The 22,958-nt window shown below is 43.4% G+C and overlaps 1 protein-coding gene across 2 annotated transcripts in view; it reads right to left on the bottom strand.

The window, feature by feature from the left end:
• CLPTM1L (CLPTM1 like) overlaps window positions 1-22,958 on the bottom strand; it is a 164,241-nt gene that overhangs the window by 96,508 nt on the left and 44,775 nt on the right. For both annotated transcript variants that reach the window (XM_077491849.1, XM_077491850.1), the window contains 4 exons: window positions 20,674-20,819; window positions 18,430-18,508; window positions 14,488-14,605; window positions 3,726-3,820 (listed from right to left, as the gene is read on the bottom strand). In XM_077491849.1, coding sequence (XP_077347975.1) covers window positions 3,726-3,820; window positions 14,488-14,605; window positions 18,430-18,508; window positions 20,674-20,819 — 438 coding nt within the window. The remainder of the gene's footprint in view (window positions 1-3,725; window positions 3,821-14,487; window positions 14,606-18,429; window positions 18,509-20,673; window positions 20,820-22,958) is intronic.

Raw genomic sequence — 22,958 nt, 5'->3', positions numbered from 1 at the left:
CAAACACAAAGCTGCAAGATCCTGGGCCTACTGAGCAGGATACCTAAACACCTGTTAAGCTGGCCTCACAATGATTAAGCAATTACTGTCACCATAGGATAAAGCGTAAAAAAACCTTTTTAGGAAGAAAATAAATGTTTCTGGGAGATCCTCTCAGATACAAAAAAGCTTTTTCAACAATAAATGGACAGGAAAAGGCATTCACAATTTGAGGAGGCTTTAGCGAACCCAAACACTCAGTTAAGGTAGCATAAATGTGAAGCGGACCATACAACAAGAAATTGCACCATCAATCTTAAGATTGAAACCAGCTGATTCTCCCACATTTGGCACCTCAGAAGAGGAGTCATTAGCCTCACCATAGTCCCGAGGGGATTCATCTTCTCCCGCCCCTAGTTCCTCAGTTTGAGGATCCTGGCCAATGTTAGAGAACCTGTGTGATTAAAGTCACTAAACTTTTTTTTTTAAACCCATCATGGCTGAAGGAAAAAAGATCTTTTGTTAAAATACACAGGGGCTGCAGTGTTGAAAACAGTTGCAAACATTTCATGGCCCTGATGCTCACTCTGACCAGCAGCTCCCCCTCTCAGGGGAGGATGCCATTTGTAGAGATGAGTAGGCTTTCCAGAGCTTGAGGGAGACCCTTTTAGGTCTATTTTGGGGGTGTTTTGACCCCCCTTCTGACCTTAGCCCAATGCATAAAGCAGAGGTACTATCAGAAGAAATCGCATCCACTGCTTGAACAATAGTCCAGCCACTGTCACTGCTATTAACGCTCAGCCTCATGCAAATAGTAAATGTGTTAAGCAGGAAATGCCTGCGTCACCAAAACCTCTTTCATGCTCCCTTTGCTCTCATGTCTCTGTGACAATTTTGCAGCCAGCACAAAATTGAGTTTTTTTTTAAAAACACACTCCCGCGTTGGAGGATGGCAACACCATGCTAAGCCTCACCCCCACTGCCCCCCTTTTTTCTTTCAAAAAGAGTTTTCCCACGCAAGCACGGGCCTCCGATCCGACGGGATTGGCTTGTGAGTGAGGGAGGGATGGCGTGTTAGAGACCTGGAAGCTGCCCTGTGTAGGGAAGGTGAAAGAAAACTGCATTGCCGATTGTTTTCAGTTCTCCCTTATACTCAGCCTCATGAAGAGGGGAAGCATAAAGCCCAGGTGGGGGTGGTCTGGAGGAAGCAAACCCCCCCCCCCCAAACTTCCCGGAGGTCTGCCTGCTGGATGGAAAGAGTCTGCTGCTTCTGTGACACAACGTGATCTCTGAGCAAAGCATGAGAAGGTACGTGCTCCATATGGCCCTCAGTGGTGACACATAGGCATAACGACATTTACTTTAAAGGAGACAATTCATAAGAAAATTGTAAAAATTTCTCAGAAAAACTACACTTACCTTTGTGGTAAACTAACAGACCCAATCTTCACCCTTAATGGTGGGTTCCGTTAAACCTTCAGGAGCTTGGGGATCCTCGAGGAAACCCACAATCCTGGACCTGCAACAGCATACCGGCAGTAAACTTTATGGCCTTAATACCAAAAAGTACTGGATTCCGGGGTCCAGCTCTCAAAAGAGAAGCATTCACAAACAAAAACCTTGTTTCTTCGGACACAAGGTCCAGGTACCATTCAATTCAGACAGAAAGACACCTTGAATGGATCAGTCTGCATAGCTAGGCCCAGCAAGGATTGCACCAGTGGAGCTCAGCACATCTTTACTCCATGTGACCAGTGTGCATCACCTGAAGGTGGCCTATAACCCCACATATTAACTACTATGGCTCTGTGATATTGTTTATTGATGTAGACAAGCTGCCTAGGTTGTGTAGAGCTGAAAAAGCGATAGGTTTTTCTGATACTGAAAGTGCAGTAAAGCAGGTGGCAGAAAGTTAACCTGGCTTGAAAAGTGGACTTTTGCAGTGTGTACAAAAAAACAAAAAACACCCACATACGGCTTTATATTCAAGAGTTGGTGAAAACAAGGTTGCCATCATCACACAGGCACATAGCTATAAAAAGCAGTGCATGCAACTTTTACCTAACATTCACAGCCGGGAGAAGACAGTGATTATTGGTAGCGGCTATAGCAGCCGCTAGCGATAATCACAAGAGAATCTGGCAAGCCGTTTGTATCCAAGCTTATCGATGGACCAACTTGGTAAATTCTGCCTGACATTTAACGGTTTGAGATTCGAACCGTGTATGGCCCACCTGGTCACTCACATGAGAAATGGGCACCTCCCCCAACAGGAACAGGAAACATATTTCCAAAAATATACTTTAGAAAGAAAGCCCCTCTGCTGAACTGTTCAGTATTAGAGGATAACCAAAAGACATCATCTAAAGCATAACAAAAAACAGAACATATGACAAGGGTGGGATACTGCTGTCCATAATGACTTCTGAAAATGGCGTTACTGGTAAAACCAACTCTAGATTTTCCAAAATTGTCCTCCAGGACAGCACATGAAAAAATTGGTGAGAATTTACTAGATTAGGAAGGGAAATAAGCAGTGAGAAATCACCTCCCACTGAGTGGATCAATGAGCATTACAGATATGGTGAACCCTTGGATTAACTTCATGTAAGTTATACAGGGCTGACTCCACACAAAAAAAATATTCTAATAATGAGACCAAACAGTGGAGGTTGTGGTCATGGTCAAAAAAAAACAAAACATACAAACACCCCTATAACCTATGTGTCTCAAGATATATCTATTAGGCTCTGTAAAAAAAAAAAATTTAAAAAAATATACAGCCATGAGTATATTCCCCACACGAGGGATATGACTGTATAATTCCTTTATCTTTATCAAAGACTCCAACAGGAAAAAAGGTGGCAGAGATAAAACCAAAAACACCCAAAATATGACATAAGTGAAGTCTCTTACTTACCTAAAGAAAGCTGGTGGTACTGGTGCCTGTAGTCACAAATGTTTTCTCCTCAAGTACCTGATGCCAAGAGCACAGCGATCCATAAGGGCAACCTAAACACCCAGGGTTCTGTGCTTGCACCTCTGTGACAGAGCTGAAAATGGAAAGTGGCTAGCCAGAAATCCAATCTCTCACCTCACGTTCAGTGGGCTACAACTTAAGGCCCAAAGCCAGTTCCCAGGCCCCATCTCTACCAGGAATAATGCCCAGCATTGCCGGTCAAGGAGTCACAGTGCTAATTGCGGGACAGACCCAAGGGTCATACAACTCCCAAGGGGGCTATGCCTGAAGTGATCCTGGATTCCCAAGATCATGGAGCGAAGGAGGGAGCCCAAAGACTGAACCCTCACTAGTCAGGAAGGTGGTTCAGGAGGCATAAATGATAGAGGGTTTTATCACTCAAAACTATGGAGGAAAGAATTTAAAAGAAAGGCTTCTTCCCAGCCACCCAGAGTTCCAACTAAACATTTCCTGTTTGAAGGAGGAAACGCAAACACAGGCCACTTTAGCAGAGGGAGTTCCATTTAAGTATTTTTTGGCAGTGCGTTTCCTTTTGGAGACCATGCCTATCTCTCATATATTGTCCTGGAAGACAATTTGGAAAACAGATATTGATGTTATTTTTAATACTTCTCCTCCCATTATGCTTACAATATTTTCTGTTGCTGTTAGATTAGTACTGCTGTAATTTTTTACACCGATGATGCATAATGTTAGTTATTACAAAAAAACTCCATATGAGTTTTGTATTAAAAAGGCAATTTTGTAATTAATTTAAAAAACTTACATGAAAAGCAGCTACGAAGAAAGTCAGGGCTAAAAAATAAAGATTGGTATCCACGAAAATCCCTTTTACTTCATCAGCATCTTTTTCTGAAAACCCTGCAAAGAACAGCATTCCATCATATGCAGTACAATTTATCCAGCATGAGTACACAAGAAAAAACAGAACCAAAAAATGAACAACTAAAACTGGATATTGTACTTATCATAAAAGCCTGCTCTTGGAGTCCACTGAGGAACACAGTGGGGGGAGATTTACTAAAACTGGTGCACACAGGACCTGGTGCAGCTGTGCGCAGTAACCAGTCAGCTTCTAATTTCAGTTAAGCTTTGACAATAAAACCTAGAAGTTGACTGCCTGCTATGCACAACTGCACTTGATTATGTGTGCACCAGCTTTAGTAAATCTCCCCCACTGTCTCACAATCATGAACTGTTAATTATACCACTATCTACCAGAGAAGTGAACACTATGGACACTGGGCCTGAAGTGGTCCTGGATTCCCAAGATCATGGAGCCAAGGAGGGAGCCCAAGACTGCACCCTGAAGGTGGTTCAGGAGGCATAAATGATAGAGGGTTTTACCACTTTAAACTATGGAGGCAAGAAGTCAAAAAAAAGAAAGAAAGGCTTCTTCACCCCCCCCCCCCCCTAACGGAACGTTTCCTGTTTGGAGGAAACTAAAAAAAATTTAAAAGGCTAGCACCTATGAGCCAAAACCCCGCATGATCAGTTGTTGCAAAACAGTAAAAATACATAATAGCAATAACAAAAGAGGCGAGGTAGATGTGTCTCTCAATAGACAACAAGAAATTGATTCTATGATATATACAAAAATCCTGTTTTCTTTTTGTCCAATGAGGGATGATATCATGATCACCAATAATGTGGCAAATGTACCTAAAAATTAGTCTAGCTAGAAGCTGAAAATCCTTAACTCCCTGGGTAAAAAAATAAAAAAAAAAAATAAAAAAAAAAAAAAAACTTATATTTTCTATATGTACACATTTTGTAACATTTATAGCTGCTGGCACCAAAGCTTTTACTAGTGATTCTGGGCCGTGTATTGATGCGGACAAGAGGCATGTCTATCACAGGCTAGCTGGTATTTCTACATCAGCAGTACACAGGTTGACTGATAGGGGCAGCCCTGCAAACGGTTATATTCAGGAAAGGACTATAGAGTGCAGCACCCATGTTTTTGGGGGCACATAATTACTTTTTTCTACCTAGCGAGGCAGTCCCATAGCTGGCTAATGCTACGGAATTCTTTTGATGAAAGCCCAGCTAATCTTTACAAGGCATGACTCATTACTTGGACACTAACTCCACTAGTGATTCACTAACAAGCATGTAGCCAAAGAGGTTTTAAAAGTCCAATATACTGTCCATGTTCCAAGCTAAGTAGGTAGTGAAACCAAGATCAGACTAAGGCCCAGAGCCTTCACCTCTAAACTAAAGCAATAGCAACTCTTATACGTACTGCTATTCATATTGGCTTCATTTAAATTAATGTCGCAAGAAGAAAAATCATGCCATAAACAGTACTGACTTTCTTTTCAGAAAAACACTTAACGTAAGTGATACACATGAACCATTAATAGAAATTAAAAAAAATATGTAATCGGGCAGAAACTGTATAAGTGCATCATTGTGTGCAATCATAGGTTTGTCATCTTGTCACCTATATGTACATTCTAAAGGCAAATTAAACAGCAAGATTATAATAACTAATAAGTACCTTATGTTAAAGTTTAGCATTGTAATTCCTATTGCGCACCTATATTTCACTGATGTCCATGCAAAGTATTTTGTTAAGGTAAAGAATTATAAGACTCACTTTGGAGTTTAAATGAACAATATATTTGGTATTTTATAGATGCCCTTTTAAAACCTGACCGTGCAATCTCCAAAAGCACTTCAAAGGGTTCTCCCTTCTATCTCTATATTGTGAAAGATTTCTCTTTTTAACATACTCAACTCAAAAATTTCAGTGGATAATAAAAATTACTGATGCTTGTCACATTACTTTCATGTGCACATTTGTCATTCCAGCTATTTCACAAATGGATTAGACACTCCCTGAAAGGTTACAAAAAGGAATGTCTCCACCTGGGTATACCTGGAAGCTATACTGATGGCTATGACGACATTCTAGTTACTGAACATATTTTGTCAGGTTCTGTATTGGACGTTGCTGTGTCAGTAATACAGCTGAAAGTGAAAAGGTTTTCAGTGGGGGAAACATACAAAAAAGTTATACGTTTACATTATTCGAAGGCGATTTTTAAATGTACAGTGCCTTGCAAAAGTATTCACCCCCATTTGGCATTTTTTGTGTTTTGTTGCCTCACAACCTGGAATCAGCATGGATTGTTTGAGGATTTGCATCATTTAATTTACAGAACATGACCACAACTTTGAAGATTTTTTTTTTTTTTTTTTTTTATTGGGAAGCAAACAAATAGGGGGAAAAAAAAAAGAAAAAGAAAAAGTCAATGTGCATAACTATTCACCCCCCTAAAGTCAATACTTTGTAGAGCCACCTTTTGCAGCTATCACAGATCCAAGTCAATTCGGATAAGTCTCTATGAGCTTGCCACATCTTACCACTGGGATTTTTGCCCATTCCTCCTTGCAAAACTGCTCCAGCTACTTCAAGTTGGATGGTTTGCACTTGTGAACAGCAGTCTAAGTCTGACCACAGATTTTCTATTAGATTGAGGTCTGGGCTTTGACTAGGACATTCCAACACATTTACATGTTTCCCCTTAAACCACTCAAGTGTTGCTTTAGCGGTATGCTTGGGTTCATTGTCCTGCTGGAAGGTGAACCTCCATCCTAGCCTCAAATCACACACAGTGATAGAGGTTTTGCTCAAGAATATACCTGTTTAGTCCAGACTGCTGAAAAACATCCCCACAGCATGATGCTGCCATCACCATGTTTGACTGATAGTGTTCTTTGGGTGATGTGTTGGGTTTGCGCCAGACATAGCGTTTTCTTTGATGGCCAAAAAGCTCAATTTTAGTCTCATCAGACCAGAGCACCTTCCTCCATACATTTTGGGAGTCTCCCACATGCCTTTTTGCAAAACGCACCATTTTGTATTTTGCTGAAAGTAATGGCTTTCTTCTGGCCACTCTGCCATTAAGCCCAACTCTATGGAGCGTATGGCTTTTTGTCGTCCTATGTACAGATACTCCAGTCTCTGCTGTGGAACTCTGCAGCTCCTCCAGGGTTACCTTAGGTCTCTGTGCTGCCTCTCTGATTAATGCCCTACTTGCCCGGTTCATGAGTTTTGGTGTGCAGCCGTCTCTTGGCAGGTTTGCTGTTGTGCCATGTTCTTTCCATTTGGTTATAATAGAGTTGATGGTGCGCCTAAGGATCATCAAAGATTTGGATTTTTATTTTATAACCTAACCCTGACTTGTACTTCTCAACAGCATTGTCCCTTACTTGTTTGGAGAGTTCCTTGGTCTTCATGGCTGTGTCAAATGGATCTGATCTGTAAATACCTTTATTTATTTAAGAACAGTTTGTTGCACTAGAGACCTGGAGCTCAGAGAGCTCAAACAAACCATGCCATCCAGGCACTGGTAAAAAACTGAAATACTTCCTGTATGGGAGGGGTTATATAGGGGATCACTTCTTGTCTAAAGACCTTTGGTCTACCAGTATCCACTCACCTAGATATGAAGTTTAAACCAGCAAATAATGAATATTAGCATGACTTTGTGTCCCACGATGTATGAAAAATAAACAGCGGTTCTGAATACTGTCATTTTTTTAAAAAAAATCTGCGCCATTGGCAGCCAGGTAAACCTGAAGTGACATTGCTTCTGGGATTTTACATCGGAGCCAAATCTGCCTTCGTACAGGTCCCAGCCTAGTCGGTAGATGGGCCCCGGCTGGTGGCTTGTGTCTCCCGTGGATATTAGAAGGATCCAGGGCACGGATGGATAGACGAGTCGTCCGGGTGGAGCTCAGAGATGAAAGCCACTGCTGTAGTCAGTGAACAGAGAGCCACTGGGACTGGGAACACTGCAGCACTGTGAACTGCTGTCTCTGGGAGGATTCCCCCGTCACTGTTATGAGCTGAAAAGGAAGCCGGTACATGTTTTGGGAGCCATTTCTCTCACTTTGTTAGCCTCCTCAGTGGCTGATGGAGAGTGGAGTGGCTCCCAAAACGCATACAAGCATCCTTTGCAGGTCACGGTAACGTGAGAAGCCCCGATTATTACTACGCTTGTGAGTGCATAATACTTGCTTTTAATCTTTGTTTTAATAAGCAGACGTACTGCACTATAAGACTCCTTGGTGCCTCCCTCCCCATTTTTACAGAAGTCAGTCCACCAATCCTGTTTAAAAGACGGCAGCCTAATCTAGCCAACTCACAGTTTTGTCTAGTATTAAGCTATACCTCCGGGAATAATGTGGAACACACCATCTGTGTTTGTTTATATTACGGTCATTCCTTATTAGGATACAATTTATGTAACCTGATGAGTCAATTTACTTTGTAGCCATTCAATTATCTTCTTTTTATTTCATGTGAACTGGAAACATGTGCTGGGCAATCTTTCCATTTCCCTTTTTTGTGCTTTTGCTGCTACTGTATGTGTGTTCACCAATCACAATAATGCAGTTCTTCGCCCCGTTTGGAATTGGGAAAAATCAGGTAAACTCCCCCCTAATAAAAAGTGGCAAATAGAAGGAGAGGGGAGGAGTGCAGAAAGCAAAAACTTCCCCTATAGGATGAAGTTCCACTTAAAAAATGTAATAATTGGGGTTGCTAACCTGCAAAGAGAGTGAATTGCAACTTTAAATTATATCTAAATACATAAAATTTATGTTTTGTTTGGATAGAGAATGGTCAAAGTGGAACACAAAGAAAAAAACTTTTTTTTGCAATCGTCAAAGCCCACCCTTCAGGGAAAGAGGTTCATAGTTTTTTTTTGAGAATTAACCACTTCCTGCCCGCATGCCATCATATGACGTCGCAGACTTTGGTGATTTTTGAATGATGCCTGCAGTTACATGCTTCTTTAAGATATCTTTTTACAGCCGGTGATTCCGTGCACCCCAAAAACAATCATAGCGGCTGTTAAGCCGCTTGATCGTTACATAGTTAGTCAGGTTGAAAAAAGACAAGCCCATCTAGTTCAACCACAAATCCATCTAATTCAACCACAGGCGGCAGGTAGGGACGTCCCCCACACCTCCTGCTGCCCTCTGGTGCTTCTACTGGCTCACTGTGCACCAGAGGTTGACCAGAGAATCCGGCAGGCCAGATGGTCCCCTTAAGTCTCTATGACCTTTCGGTGGCCAGTCGTGATGCCTCTGCATTTAAAAAAATATGGCGCCTCGGCCTAGAGGTGGGATCTGGGGACTTAGACTGTCGCTGTCATTCCCCATTCCTATTACAAGAGATGTTTACATTCCTTGCAATAGGAATAAAAGTGATAAAAAAATAAAATAATTTTTTTTTTAAATGAAAGCGTCAAAATAGAAAAATAAAAGTAAAATAAAAATGTAAACCGCCACCGCAAACGCATAAGTAGGTTGTGCCCACATATGTACACGGTGTTCAAACCAAATGTGAGGTATCACTGCAAACAGAGCGAGAGCAATAATTCTAGTGCTAGACCTCCTTTGTATCGCTAAATAGGTAACCCGTAAAACATCTTAAAGTGTCGCCTACCGAAGTTTGGTACCATTTCACGAATGTGCGCAATTTTAAAGTGCGACATGTTTGGTATCAATTTACTCTGGGTTAAATCATCTTTCACATTATGCAAACAAATTGGGCTAACTTTCTGGCTTTTTTTTTTTTGCAATACATGAAACTTAAAAAAATAAATAAAAAGATATATATAGTAAAAAAAATAAAGGGTTTGAAAAATTGCTGCGCAAATACTGTGCGAGATAAAGTTGCAGGTCCAGGGAGCGGTCCCTCTGGTTTTAACCCCTCATCCTGCTTCCTGCAGCTCAGTTCGTCAAAAAGCAGTGCAAAAATAAATGGAGGGGTGGGTGCGGTGTCCGTCAATGAACTTCAGAGAAAAGGATTTTATGGCGAGTACAAAAATCCCATTTTCTCTTTCGTTCAATGACAAAGCTCCTTTACTTTTTGACCTGCTTGTCCCCAAGCAGTGTAAAAAAACGAGGGGCGGAAACAGCAAAACATAACTTCACCCACAACAAAAGGGAACGCCTCAACAGAGGAGTCGCCATCTTAAACAGCCGCCATCAAAACCAGCAGCCAACTTATGCATCAAAAGATGTTTAACACAAACTGCAACCTTACACAGCCCCCTGCAAAACCTTTTGGCCAAAGCAAGCCTCCAAAGATGCGCTTAAGTCAACTTTGTAGAATTTAGTGAAAGTGTGAACGGACGACCAAGTCGCCGCCTTATACACCTGGGAGACAGACGCTTGATGACGGAAAGCCCAGGAGGTCCGAATTGCTCTGGTGGAATGAGCCGTGATAGGAAAAGGGGGCACCTGCCCCTTTAAGGCATAGGCCTGAACCACGATCTGTCTGATCCACCAAGAAATGGTGGACGACGAGATCGCCGGCCTTTTTTTCGGACCAGCCACTGACAAAAACAGATTCTGACTTCCAGAAGGGAACCATAGCAGACAAATTCACCTGTAGAGCCCAGACCACATCCAGGGAATGTAAGGCAACCTCTTTCGGGTGTGTCGGCTTAGGACATATGGATGGTAACACGATGTCCTCATTTAGATGGAACGCTGAAACCACGTTTGGAAGGAAAGAGGGCTGCGGACGTAGCACCACCTTATCCTTGTGGATAACCAGGTAGGGAGACTTGGATGACAAGGCCGCCAACTCAGAAACCCTCCTGGCAGATGTGATAGCCACTAGGAAGACTACTTTCTGAGAGAGTTAACAAGGGAATCTCCCTAATGTTCTCAAATAGTGGTTTCTGAAGCACCGATAGCACCAGATTCAGATCCCACGGAGGTAGCGGTGGTCGAACCCGAGGCATTACGTGTCGAACCCCTTGCACAAAAGTCTGAGTGAGTCGCCAAGCGACATTGGAAAAAGACAGCCAAGGCTGATATCTGTCCCTTGATGGTGCTTAAGGGAAGTTTCTGATCCATTCCTCACTGCAAAAACAGCAGGATCCTGGAAACTGATTATGTGTGCAGACGTCACCCCATCTCCTCACACATGGAGATGTAAGCCTTCCACGTACGATGGTAAAGCTTTCGAGAAGCCAGGGCGTTAAAACCAGCGATAGTAAAGCAGGATGACGTATAGGACCTAGCGATAGGTCTTCTTGCATCGCCAGCCGCCAAGGAACATCCGCCACCAGTCGTACTAGGTCGGCGTACCAAGGACGTCGAGGCCAATCTGGGGCAAGCAGAATCACTGGAATCCCCTCGGCCTCCACTTTGTGCAGTAGACGAGGTAGAAGTTTGAGTGGGGGGGGGCATAAATCAGCCAATAATGCCCCCATGGAGCCACCAATGCGTCTGACGCATCTGCCCAGGGGTCTCTTGTCCTGGACACAAACCTGTGCACCTTCCGATTGAGCAGAGAGTCCAAGAGGTCCACATCTGGTGTGCCCCACATTAGGCAAAGGAGGCGGAATATCTCCGGATGCAACGACGACCATTCCCCTGGGTGCAGCGTCTGACAACAGGTAGTCTGCCTGCCAGTTTTCTACTCCCGGAATGTATATGGCCGACAGGGCCGGAATGTGCCGCTCTGCCCACTGGAGGATGTGAGCAACCTCCCGTGCTGCGGCCGAGCTCCTCGTTCCTCCTTGATGGTTAACATATGCCACTGCCGTGGCGTTGTCCAACTGGATCCTGACCGGATGCCCCTGTAGCCTCGCAGAAGCTCGAGCCCATTGATCGGCAGTTGGGATTCTTCCCGCGACCAGAGGCCCTGGGCTGACTGTACGCCCAAAACTCCCCCCAAAAATAAATATATATATTCTATCCACATACCCAGACCAATACCCACCAGAACAAGCCACACCCATCCAAGTGGACAAAGTCCACCTGGTGACTCAAATTGATCATATGCCCATGTCCTGCTAGGCTAAATGTGTCCTCATCCAAAATTCAGGGGTATATTATAGGCAGGGATTAGCATAGATGTAGCGCTACCCTAGAATGATCAGTATCCAATGACAGGATCATAGTATATAACTCATAGTACTGGCCTGAAAACTTAGCCAGCAAAACTCCCATCTCTATTGCATTTTACCTGCTGCGCAGGATTTCAATATCAAATTATTTGCATATAAGTGAGTGAAGGAGCGCGAGGAGGAATCTTTGATAAATGGTGTAAAGTCTAAAATGTACAACTCAGCCGCCAGAACTTGCCAGATGAATTGCATGCCATCATACAGCCAGGAAGTGTGGGTGTATTTGCGTTCCATCCAGCACATTCGGCGGCCCCCCCGGCATCACTTCCGCTGCTACAAGCACATCAGGCCACCACCGTGCATACAGGAGGTGCGGTCAGGAAGTGCGGGTGTGTTTGCATTCCACTCGCCACCGGATGCTTCTGATGTCACTTCTGCCCAGGGATTTTTTTCAATCTTAGAAAACTTGCAGCAGAGCAACTGTGTGTACACACACAGCCTCACTGGCCTTTTTTCATAGTTCCTCTACCTCCAGCATCAATTTGAGTCACCAGGTGGACTTTGTCCACTTGGATGGGTGTGGCTTGTTCTGGTGGATGTCGATCTGGGCATGTGGAAAATATATAAAAATATATAATTAAGAGGAGACAAGTTATTGATGACTAAGGCTCTGAGGAAGAGGGTACGCCCTTGAAACGCGCCAGCTGTTTGTGATGCCATCAGGCCCTTCCAATATCAGGTCCAGGTTGCAGACGTTCACAGACGCAGTCTCACCTATTGACAAGCCTCTTATACACGTTCGTTTGTGGGTATGATTGTTGGTATAGCTATTAATAAAATTTACCATTGGTAATGCACAAGCTCGGTGCGCCCTCCTTTCCTCTTTTTAGGCAAAAGTTCTAGCCACTGTGCTGCCAATTCATTCACTGTAATCTGTGAATTAATAATCTAAAAGTCGCATCCGCCGCCACAGCAGACGGACTTGCACCATTTAGGAACTGCGAGCGCGCTCATCAGCACTCATAATTTATTCACCCTGCCTACAGTTTAGGAACTGGCTGCCCATACAGAGGTATGGCTCGAGAGCACTAGACAGCAGGGGCAAGAGCCCTCCTGATCCACTGATTGTGCGTGCATTGCTCTGCAAGAAACCAGTGAAATAAATTGGACTTTCTTTTCCAGCAAACTTACCGTATATACTCGAGTATAAGCCGAGATTTTCAGCCTCTTTTTTGAGGCTGAAAGTGCCCCCCTCGGCTTATACTCGAGTCATCGCTGTCTGCCCGCTCGATCAGCGTGTCGAGCAGACAGACAGCGGCCATTCTATTCAAAAGCCGCGCCTCCGGCTCCGCCTTCGCCTGTGATAGGCGGAACACTGAATTTCCCAGCAGCCTGTGTTCCGCCTATCACGGACATCGTATCATCCTCGTACTACGGACGAGGATGATACAACGTCTGTGATAGGCGGAACACAGGCTGCTGGGAAATTCAGTGTTCCGCCTATCACAGGCGAAGGCGGCGGCGCAGCTTTTGAACTTTACAATGGCCGCCGACGAAGAGGGCACGGGACGGCACGGCACGGGACGGGACGGGGGCAAGGCAAGGCACGACACGGGACGGATGCAAGGAGGCAAGGCACGGCACGGGACGGAGGCAAGGAGGCAAGGCACGGGACGGAGGCTCGGGACAAAGGTAGGCTGGACACACACACACACACACACACACATGGATGGAGACACACACAGGGATGGATGGATGGATGGATGGAGACACACACACACAGGGATGGATGGATGGATGGATGGAGACACACACACACAGGGATGGATGGATGGATGGATGGATGGAGACACACACACACAGGGATGGATGGATGGATGGACACACACACACAGGGATGGATGGACGGACACACAGGGATGGACGGACACACAGGGATGGACGGACACACAGGGATGGACGGACACACAGGGATGGACGGACACACACACAGGGATGGACAGGCATGTCTCACCCTCGGCTTATACACGAGTCAATAAGTTTGCCAGTTTTTTTGGGGGTAAATTGGGGGCCTCGGCTTATATTCGGGTCGGCCTATACTCGAGTATATACGGTATGTCCATTTTTTTTTTTTGCACAATGGGGGAACTTTACCTTTAATAAAAATTAGATACTGAAATCTCATCAAAAAGGTTTACTGGTAATGCTGTATGCTCAGTTTTGCAGGATTACTCAAATGATGCAAAATCTTTGCACCAGGTTTCTTTTTTTCTCCAAATTCAGCCATATTCTCTGCTTTTATTTAGGATTAAAAAATAAAAGCCCCCTTCTAGTTTGCAATACTGTGGTTATACATATTGACTGCTGTGTTTTTGGGGAACACTCTTTCAATGTATTAAACTATATCAAGTCATAAATCCCTCAAAAACTAAAAAACACCCCAAAGAGAGCTAGATTAATATACCTGTTCCACATATGGTGAAGGAATGGCACTGCTACAACCAGGCAAAGTTTAGAGACCCCGGAAGTGCTCATGCCCTTTCCCTATTCTTCTATCCCTTTTAAGCTATCCTTACCTATGGACAAGTTAGCAGATACAGCATATTAGTTATCTAGATAAAGATATGCAAGTTAACTTACCAAATTGCTGTAAAGAGTAAACTGCATCCTGCATGTGAATCCAAAACCGTAGTTTACCCAATGATATTTTGTCATATGATACAGTCAGAGGAAGTTCTGTTGTAGAACGATTTATCATCTAGATTAGAGAAAAGATGAGCATTTATTACATTTCAATTTACAAGTGTCTTTTAGACCATAAATATGTCTTAAAGAAAACATTGACAGTTTCCTTCGAAATTGTTATGCAAATAGTAATATATATTTTATTCTGGCAACATAATCCTTTTAGAGAAAACAACTCTAAATCAGGGTAGAATTGCTTTGCAAGGAGGAGGCAGCAGGGAGGAAGCAAAGAAGCTGTGGGCTGTGAGTGGGAGGTTACTATTAGTGCCACTGTGAGGTAGGAAGGAGAAACACTCACAGCATAGTGAAGGCTGTGTCAGCTCCTCTTTTTCTGTAGTCCGCTTGGTGAGTAAGCATTTTGGTGGCTCCATGGGGGAATGGAACTAAGTGCAGCAACCAATAATCAAGATAAGTTAGAATATTGGCTTTTTAGGTATAGGACACTGGAAGCTTTCAAGCTCCCCCATATAACCCCCTCTCACCAGGAAAGTTTTGTAGCAAGCAATCTTAAGCCATAGTCACAGAGGAGGGGGGTCCGGTGTCCTATACTGTACTCCAAGAAAATTATTTCTACATATCTAAAACCTACAGTTTGCTTTATCATAAAATACAGGACACAGGTCTTGAATCATAATACATGGGATGTACCAAAGCAGTAAAAACGAGGGGAGGGTAACCAGGCAAAACAACCTGCCAACAGACCCCCCCAAAACACATGGCCAAGAAGGCCCAAAATAGTAAAAAAAAAATTATATTATATATATATATATATATATATATAAAAATAAATATATATATATATATATATATATATATATATATATATATATATAAAAAAATTTTTCAAATTTTAGCTTTATATTTTTATGCCACTACCTTGACCTTCCATCAAAAAAACCTGCAAAATAGAATTCTCCTACTTCGGATGATTGAGGAACATTGTATGTGCAATTTGTTATTGGTGCCCATAGTAGGGCCAAGAAAATAGAATACACATTTTGTTTTCCTACCTAAAAACACACTGATACTTGCACGTACATGACATATAAAACTTTTTTTTCTTGCCTAACACATTGACGCCAACACAAACTAACACTACCACAAACAGTAACTGACACACTAACACCTACACTAACTACACTAGATCAAGCCCTGAACTAGTTCATCATGTGTTTATCCTCACGGATAGGATACAGAGCGAATGATCACTTTGACAGCCAGAGGCTATCACAGCAATCATGTAGTCCGAATCCTGTTCCCCGGGGACCTGACTGTCACAGACAGCTCTGTCTCTGCAACAGGAGTGTGCGAGTGAGCACACTTCCAGTTCAAAACACAAGAATGCATATACAGTGCCTTAAAGTGTTCATAACCCTTGAAATTTTCCACATTTTGTCATGTTACACCAAAAACGTAAATGTATTTTATTGTTTTTTTATGTGATAGACCAACACAAAATGGCACATAATTGTGAAGTGGAAGGAAAAGGATAAATGGTTTTCAAAATAATTTACAAATAAAAACGTGAAAAGTGTGACATGCATTTGTATTCAGCCCCCCTGAGTCAATACTTTGTAGAACCACCTTTGACTGCAATTACAGCTGCAAGTCTTTTTGGGGGTGTCGCTAACAGCTTTGCACATCTTGGAGAGTAAAATTGTTGCCCATTCTTCCTTGCAAAATAGCTCATGCTCTGTCAGATTTGATGGAGAGCATCTGTGAACACAAATTCAAGTCTTGCCACAGATTCTCAATTGGATTTAGGTCTGGACTTTGACTGGGCCATTCTCACACATGAATATGCTTTGATCTAAGCCATTCAATTGTAGCTCTAGCTGTATGTTTAGGGTCGTTGTCCGGCTGGGAGGTGAATCTCTGCCCCAGTCTCAAGTCTTTTGCAGACTCTACCAAGTTTTCTTCTAACATTATCCTGTATTTGGCTCCATCCATCTTCTCATCAACTCTGACCAGCTTCCCCGTCGAGGAAAAGCATCCCCCAGAACATGATGGTGGGGATGGTGTGTTCAGGGTGAAGCGCACTGTTAGTTTTTCGCCACATAGCGCTTTGTTTTTAGGCCAAAAAGTTCAATTTTGGTCTCATCTGAACCGGGAACCTTCTTCCACAATTTTGCTTTGTCCCCCACATCGCTTCTTGCAAACAAGACTTCTTATGGCTTTCTTTCAAACAAAGGCTTTCTTCTTGCCACTCTTCCAAAAATTTGTGGAGTGCATGACTAATAGTTGACCTGTGGACAGATTCTCCCACCTGAGCTGTGGATGTCTGCAGCTCCTTGGGAGTTATTATAGGCCTCTTGGCCGCTTCTCCAATTAATGCTCTCCTTTCCCGGCCTGTCAATTTAGGTAGACAGCCATGTCATGGTAGGTTTTCAGTTGTGCCATACTCATTCCATTTTCGGATGATGGATTGAACAGTGCTCCGTGAGATGTTCAAAGCTTGGGATGTTTTTTCATACCCTAACCCTGCTTTAAACTTTTCCACAACTTGATCCCTGACCTGTCTGGTGTGTTCCTTGGACTTCATGCTGCCGTTTGTTCACTAAGGTTCTCCAACAAACCCCTGAGGGCTTCAAAGAACAGCTGCATTTATACTATGATTAAATTACCCATAGGTAGACACCTTTTTACTAATTAGATGACTTTATTAAGGCTAGATTTTAGTTAGGGGTATCAGCGTAAATGGGGCTGAATACAAATGCACGCCACACTTTTCAGATATTTGCAAAACATTTGCAAAACCATTTCTAATTTTCGTTCCACTTCACAATTATGTGCCACTCTGTTTGTCTAGCACAAATTCCCAATAAAATAATCTTACGTATTTGGTTGCAACATGACAAAATGTGGAAAATTGCAAGGGGTGTGAATACTTTTTCAAGGCATTGTATACAGCACCCAGGTGTAAAGCCCACTTCCTGTGTGTTAGGCAGTCGTGAAGGTGTTTAAATACAGTCTTGAATATCTACCCAGCGGTTTTGCAAAGCTGAGCAACAAAGCTAATGCTGAAAAGCCAAGAAGTGCCAACAGATCTAGTAGAATGAACCTCAACAAGAAAGAGTCTGATTTTTCAAGGCATAGGCGAGGAGTTGGATGGAGAATCGATCATGCAAGACTCTTTTTAAGGCCCTCGGGCAAAATGTAGAATGAGGCAGATTTTCTGATAGAAGTTGTAGCTTCAAAGAAACCAGCACTACTGCAGCAGAGCTCAGGAATTCCATTATGCACCATGGTCCCCACAACACTCAGACACCCTCACTTGAGCAAGGGTTCTTAGCCCATGTCTAAAGAAAGTGAGGGGAAAAAAAAAAACACACTTTGTTCCAGGGCTGTGTCCAAGACTCATGTTGGTAGATCCAGCTGGAGACATTTGAGTACCTCCCCCACAAGCACCAAAATAGTCTTTCAATTTAGGGGACATCTGAAAACAGGACTCTTCTGCAGCTGGATCACAGGCTTGGACTTGTAAAGCACAGGGCAGCTACGCACACACTGCACAACAAGTTCATCGCCTCCCAACCGAGTCTAGTGCATTAAACAAAATTATAGGCCTTCCCTGCTCTCATCTTCACGTGGATTCTGGGTACAGTCACTGCAGCCCCAAGCTGAAGGGGACCGATGTCAGGGACCAGTTACTGTATGCAGGTAGCAGTATTAGGTAGCCATTTTCTACTGTGCCCATACTGGCAATAACCAGCATTATGCATTTTTGTTTTTTTATAAGACAGCACTACAATTTCATCATAATGAACACAGTATGGGAAGAAAAAAAAAAAAAAGTAAAAGTCAGAGGGAAAAAAAAAAAAATTGTATATGGCTTACCATCAAATCCTTCACTCGATTACTTAATTGATCTATAAATAAAATAGGAAGGTAATGGACAGACTTCCCCAGCTGAATCCTATGACAAATAGAGAATATGTACATATGAGTATGTCACAGTGCATATATCAAAAAGCAGACACACAAACATCACAGATGCACCATGCACAACTGTTTATCACCACATTCACTACCGGGTCTAATGCTCTCTGCATAAACAGGCAGTGCATAAGCAGTAACAGGCACTTCATGACTGGAAATAAGGTGAGAGATTAATAAAGTAGAAAGTGTTTGTTAAAGAGGGAACTTATACAACCTGGGTTTAGGCTATACATACAAAATGAATGAACAAACTGTAAAAGTAATCGGGTAAGCTACACTCCTTTTCATATCCTCATCCTGTGTTTCTAATTATCGCTATTAACCATAGCTTACTGTATACATCTTACCCTGTCATTTCTCTACTTTAGTGACTAACTTTTCAGAATAGGTCAAATCAAACTCTAAAAACATTACTTGAGCAATATCCACCATCATAGCTAGGCAGCAGAGACTAGCACATGAGAGCACTACATACAAAAAACACAAAGAATAGAAAAAAAAAAAATGAAATGAAAAGGGACGTACTAATGTACTGAAGCACCTTGTTCCAGCAACATCCACCATAACAAAACAATTGCACTCTGTCCACTCTCCTATGGCGATATATTTAATCCAGTGTTTCCACGAATTTCAGTCCATCTCAGCAACAGCCTCCTTCCTTGCTCCATTCAGCACCCTTGTTTGTAAATCTGGCAACCCATTTGCTTCTCTGTTAAGCCCCACACTATCAGATTTTCTGCCGATTTTTGTCTTCAGATTCACCAAAACCATGTAGTGCAAGGGTCTGCCTGATTGCATACACATTGAAACAACTAAGGTTTGACCTATTATATGGTTTTGGTAAATCTGAAGACAAAAATCAGCAGAAAATCTGATAGTGTGTATGGGGCTTTTGTCGTTTCTGCCTCTAGTCATTTTTATTTTGTAAATGCGGTTATAACATAAAGGGATTAATAATTTTTATACAGAGAACACTACCTACTGTCCTTTCTATGCAATTTTATGGCTGCATGCATCATTCTGGACCTGACCAGTTGAGACGGAAGCGCCTGTAACCTGTACTGTAGCTGATCGCAGCTGATAAAATGGAAACAAGTGTAGTTGGATATTTTATATTCTTAAGGCTCGTGTTAAAAATGGTGAGAACCTGGCTATATAGTTACCTGTGAAGTGGATACAGGAGTGTATCCGCCAAGGTTCAAACAAGGAAAAATGCCGTGGGCTGCATTTTTTTTTTAGGTGGCAGCTCCACGCCCTACAGATCCCAGAGGAAGGAAAGGACAAGATGCATCACCAGCTGCTCCGATTCCAGACAGGCACCAAAGCTCCTGGAACCAGGACTGGAGGAGCCGCTGGAGCTTCCACCGTACACCCACACTCCAACCCCAGCCAAGGAGCTGGTGCGCCCGGCAAGGCACAGTTTACCCCCGGGGAAGCTGTCAGCAGGAGGACGGAATCATAACTGTACACTGCAGTTCCGTGGAGAACAGATACCTCCAACAGGACTGCTACAGTTACCAGTGCCCATGCTGAGGCGCACTGTCCCCCGTGCCTCCCCTATGCAGCCACCGCTGTTGCTTCTCCTTCCCTGCTGCTGACCAAGCACAGGTACCTCCCATCAGGGACAGCTGCTTAAGATGGACAACAAGGGCGATGACCTGAAGCCCCATTTTGTGTCCTATAAGAGGGGCAGATATGAGGACTACTGCCTGCAGCTGGCTCCCCACAAACACACTCAGCATGCTTGGACTTGAAGCAGAGCCTCCATGGGCCATCTGGCTTTCTAGCAGGGGTACTTCCCTCTTTGGCATGGATGGTTTAGGGGGAGGTTGGTTTAAAGTGGGTGTCTTTTTGAAGGGCAATGAATTCCGGCCTTGTAATATCTTGGACTTAACGTTTGCAAAGATTTATAATAACAAATTTTGGGAAGAAGGAATTTCACTAATTATTACGTACATATTTATTTTTTCATGCACATATGTATTTATATAGCACCATATATTATTTGAGTACAACTGCACATTATCTAAACATCACTTTTCATTTATTTCTGATGGATTACTCTGCAATGTGAAATTGGTCTGTTTTTTTCAGGGTAATATTCAAATTAAAATGTATTACTTACAAATCATGTATACTTACATTTTCATGTATCTGTGAACATCAGCAGGTAGAGAAGAACCATCAAAAATAAAGTCTTCCACCATAACATTCAATGTTAGCCGAGACCTCCAGTGTGAGACAGGTTCATCCAGTGCATTATTTTCTTTTTTACCAGTATCGATTTGCTAAAAATATATAAATAAAAAAAATATAAATGAAATACCAATAAATAGAGGGTAATTAACCACTTCAGCTCTCACACCTGTATACCCCTTACAGAACAAATTATTTTTACATTAGTTTATTCTGGGATAACTGTCATTACAATACATATATTGTTTTCCCCAGAGGCTATTGACTTGAAAATAATATTAAATTTTATTGGCAATGCAATCTTGAAACAAGATTTTATACAGTGAGGGGAAAGGTATATGATCCCCTGCTAATTTTGTACGTTTGATCATTTCTTTTCTCAGTGGGCAGTCTATAATTTTAACAAAAGGTTTATTTAACAGTGAGAAACAGTACAAAAATATACAGAAAAACACATTTCAAAAAAAGTTATAAATTGATTTTCAGTTTAGTGAATGAATTAAGTATTTGACCCCTTTGCAAACCATGACTTAGTACTTCGTGGCCAACCCTTGTTGGCAATCACAGAGGTCAGACCTTTCTTGTAGTTGGCCACCATGTTTGCACACGTCTCAGAAGGGATTATGTCCCACTCCTCTTTGCAGATCCTCTCCAAGTCCTTAAGGTTTCAAAGCTTAAACAATGTAATGCCCCAAATATTGAAATTTAGATCTACAAATTGGTATCCTTATCCTCATTAATTTGAAGCGAAAAAGAAGGGGCGGGTTAACATGGGCTACTCCAAATAGATTACCATGTAACACCAGTGCTCACTGAGGACTGTCTTGATACTCAGAAATTAGGCAAGGCAAATTAACCACTTGCCGACCGCCGCACGACGATGTACGTCGACAGAATGGCACGGGCAGGCATATGGGCGTACCTGTACGCCCCTGCCTTCCCGCGGGTGGGGGGCCCGATCGGGCCCCCCCCGTGCCTGCGGCGGTCGGTATTCGTTCGGGAGCGATCCGGGATGAGGGGGCGGCCATTCATTCATGGCCACCCCCTCGCGATCGCTCCCGACGAATGAAAATGCTCCGTGACATCACTTCCTCTCCTGTAAACACAGGAGAGGAAGTGATGTAATCTCTCCTCCGTGTCGGTATTTTTCATTCCGACACCGAGGAGAGAGGATCGGTGAGTTGCACCAACACGACACTACACAGTAGAACATGCCAGGCACACTCACACCCCCCCCCGATCACCCCCCCAATTACCCCTGCCCCCCAGTCACAGTGACACCAATGTCATTTTTTTTTTTTGCATTGGTGTCATTTGTGACTGTAATAACTGTTAGGGCAGTTAGGGTTAGCCCCCTTTAGTTCTAATGTACCCCCCCAATAAAGGTTTAACCCCGTGATCACCCCCCGTCGCCAGTGTCACTAAGGCTGGGTTCACATTGCAGCGGTTTATGAGAACGAATGTGATTCGCACCGCACTGCAGTGCAAATCACATCCGATCTCTGTGCGAATCGAGTTCAGCCATACAGATAGTATGGCTGAATTCGCGCCGCACCCGCCGCAAATTCGCACGGGACCCTTTTCTTGGTCCGCAGCAGAATCGGATCGCATGGGTGTTCACACCATGCGATCCGAGTTTGCAGATCGCACTGCGATATGCAAACTGATCTGGGGGTGTCATTAACATTTCACTGACACTCCCAGCAGTTCGCATAGGGCAGTGTGAACTGCCGCCGGGAGGCATGCGATGCGGGAACCCGCCGCGGATTCGTGGCGTTCCCGCATCGCTCCAGTGTGAACCCAGCCTAATAAGCGATCATTTTTCTGATCTCTGTATTAGTGTCACAGGTGACGCTAGTTAGGCAGGTAGGTATTTAGGTTCGCCGCAGCTTTTTATAGCGCCAGGGACCGCCATATACTACCGCATAAAGCCCCCTGATTGCCCCCTAGTTAACCCTTTCACCAGTGATCACCATATAACTGTTACAGGTGACGCTGGTTGGTTAGTTATTTTTTTATAGTTTCAGGGCACCCGCCATTTATTACCTAGTCTCACTAGTGTACCCCTAAATTTAGGGGTGTCTACTTTCCAAAATGGGGTCATTTGGGGGGGGGTTTGTGCCATCTTGGCATTTTATGGCCTTCAAAACTGTAACGCCCTTAGAAAGCCTGAAGGCGGTGCTTGGTTTTCGGGGCCCCGTACGCGGCTAGGCTCCCAAAAAGTCCCACAT

Source organism: Lithobates pipiens, unplaced genomic scaffold (genome assembly GCF_037356315.1).
Source record: "Lithobates pipiens isolate NorthernLeopardFrog02 unplaced genomic scaffold, aLitPip1_a1.2 Scaffold_19, whole genome shotgun sequence".
NCBI classification, from domain to species: Eukaryota; Metazoa; Chordata; class Amphibia; order Anura; family Ranidae; genus Lithobates; species Lithobates pipiens.
Note: the sequence above shows the minus strand (reverse complement) of the source record. Positions and strands in the feature narration are given on the sequence as shown.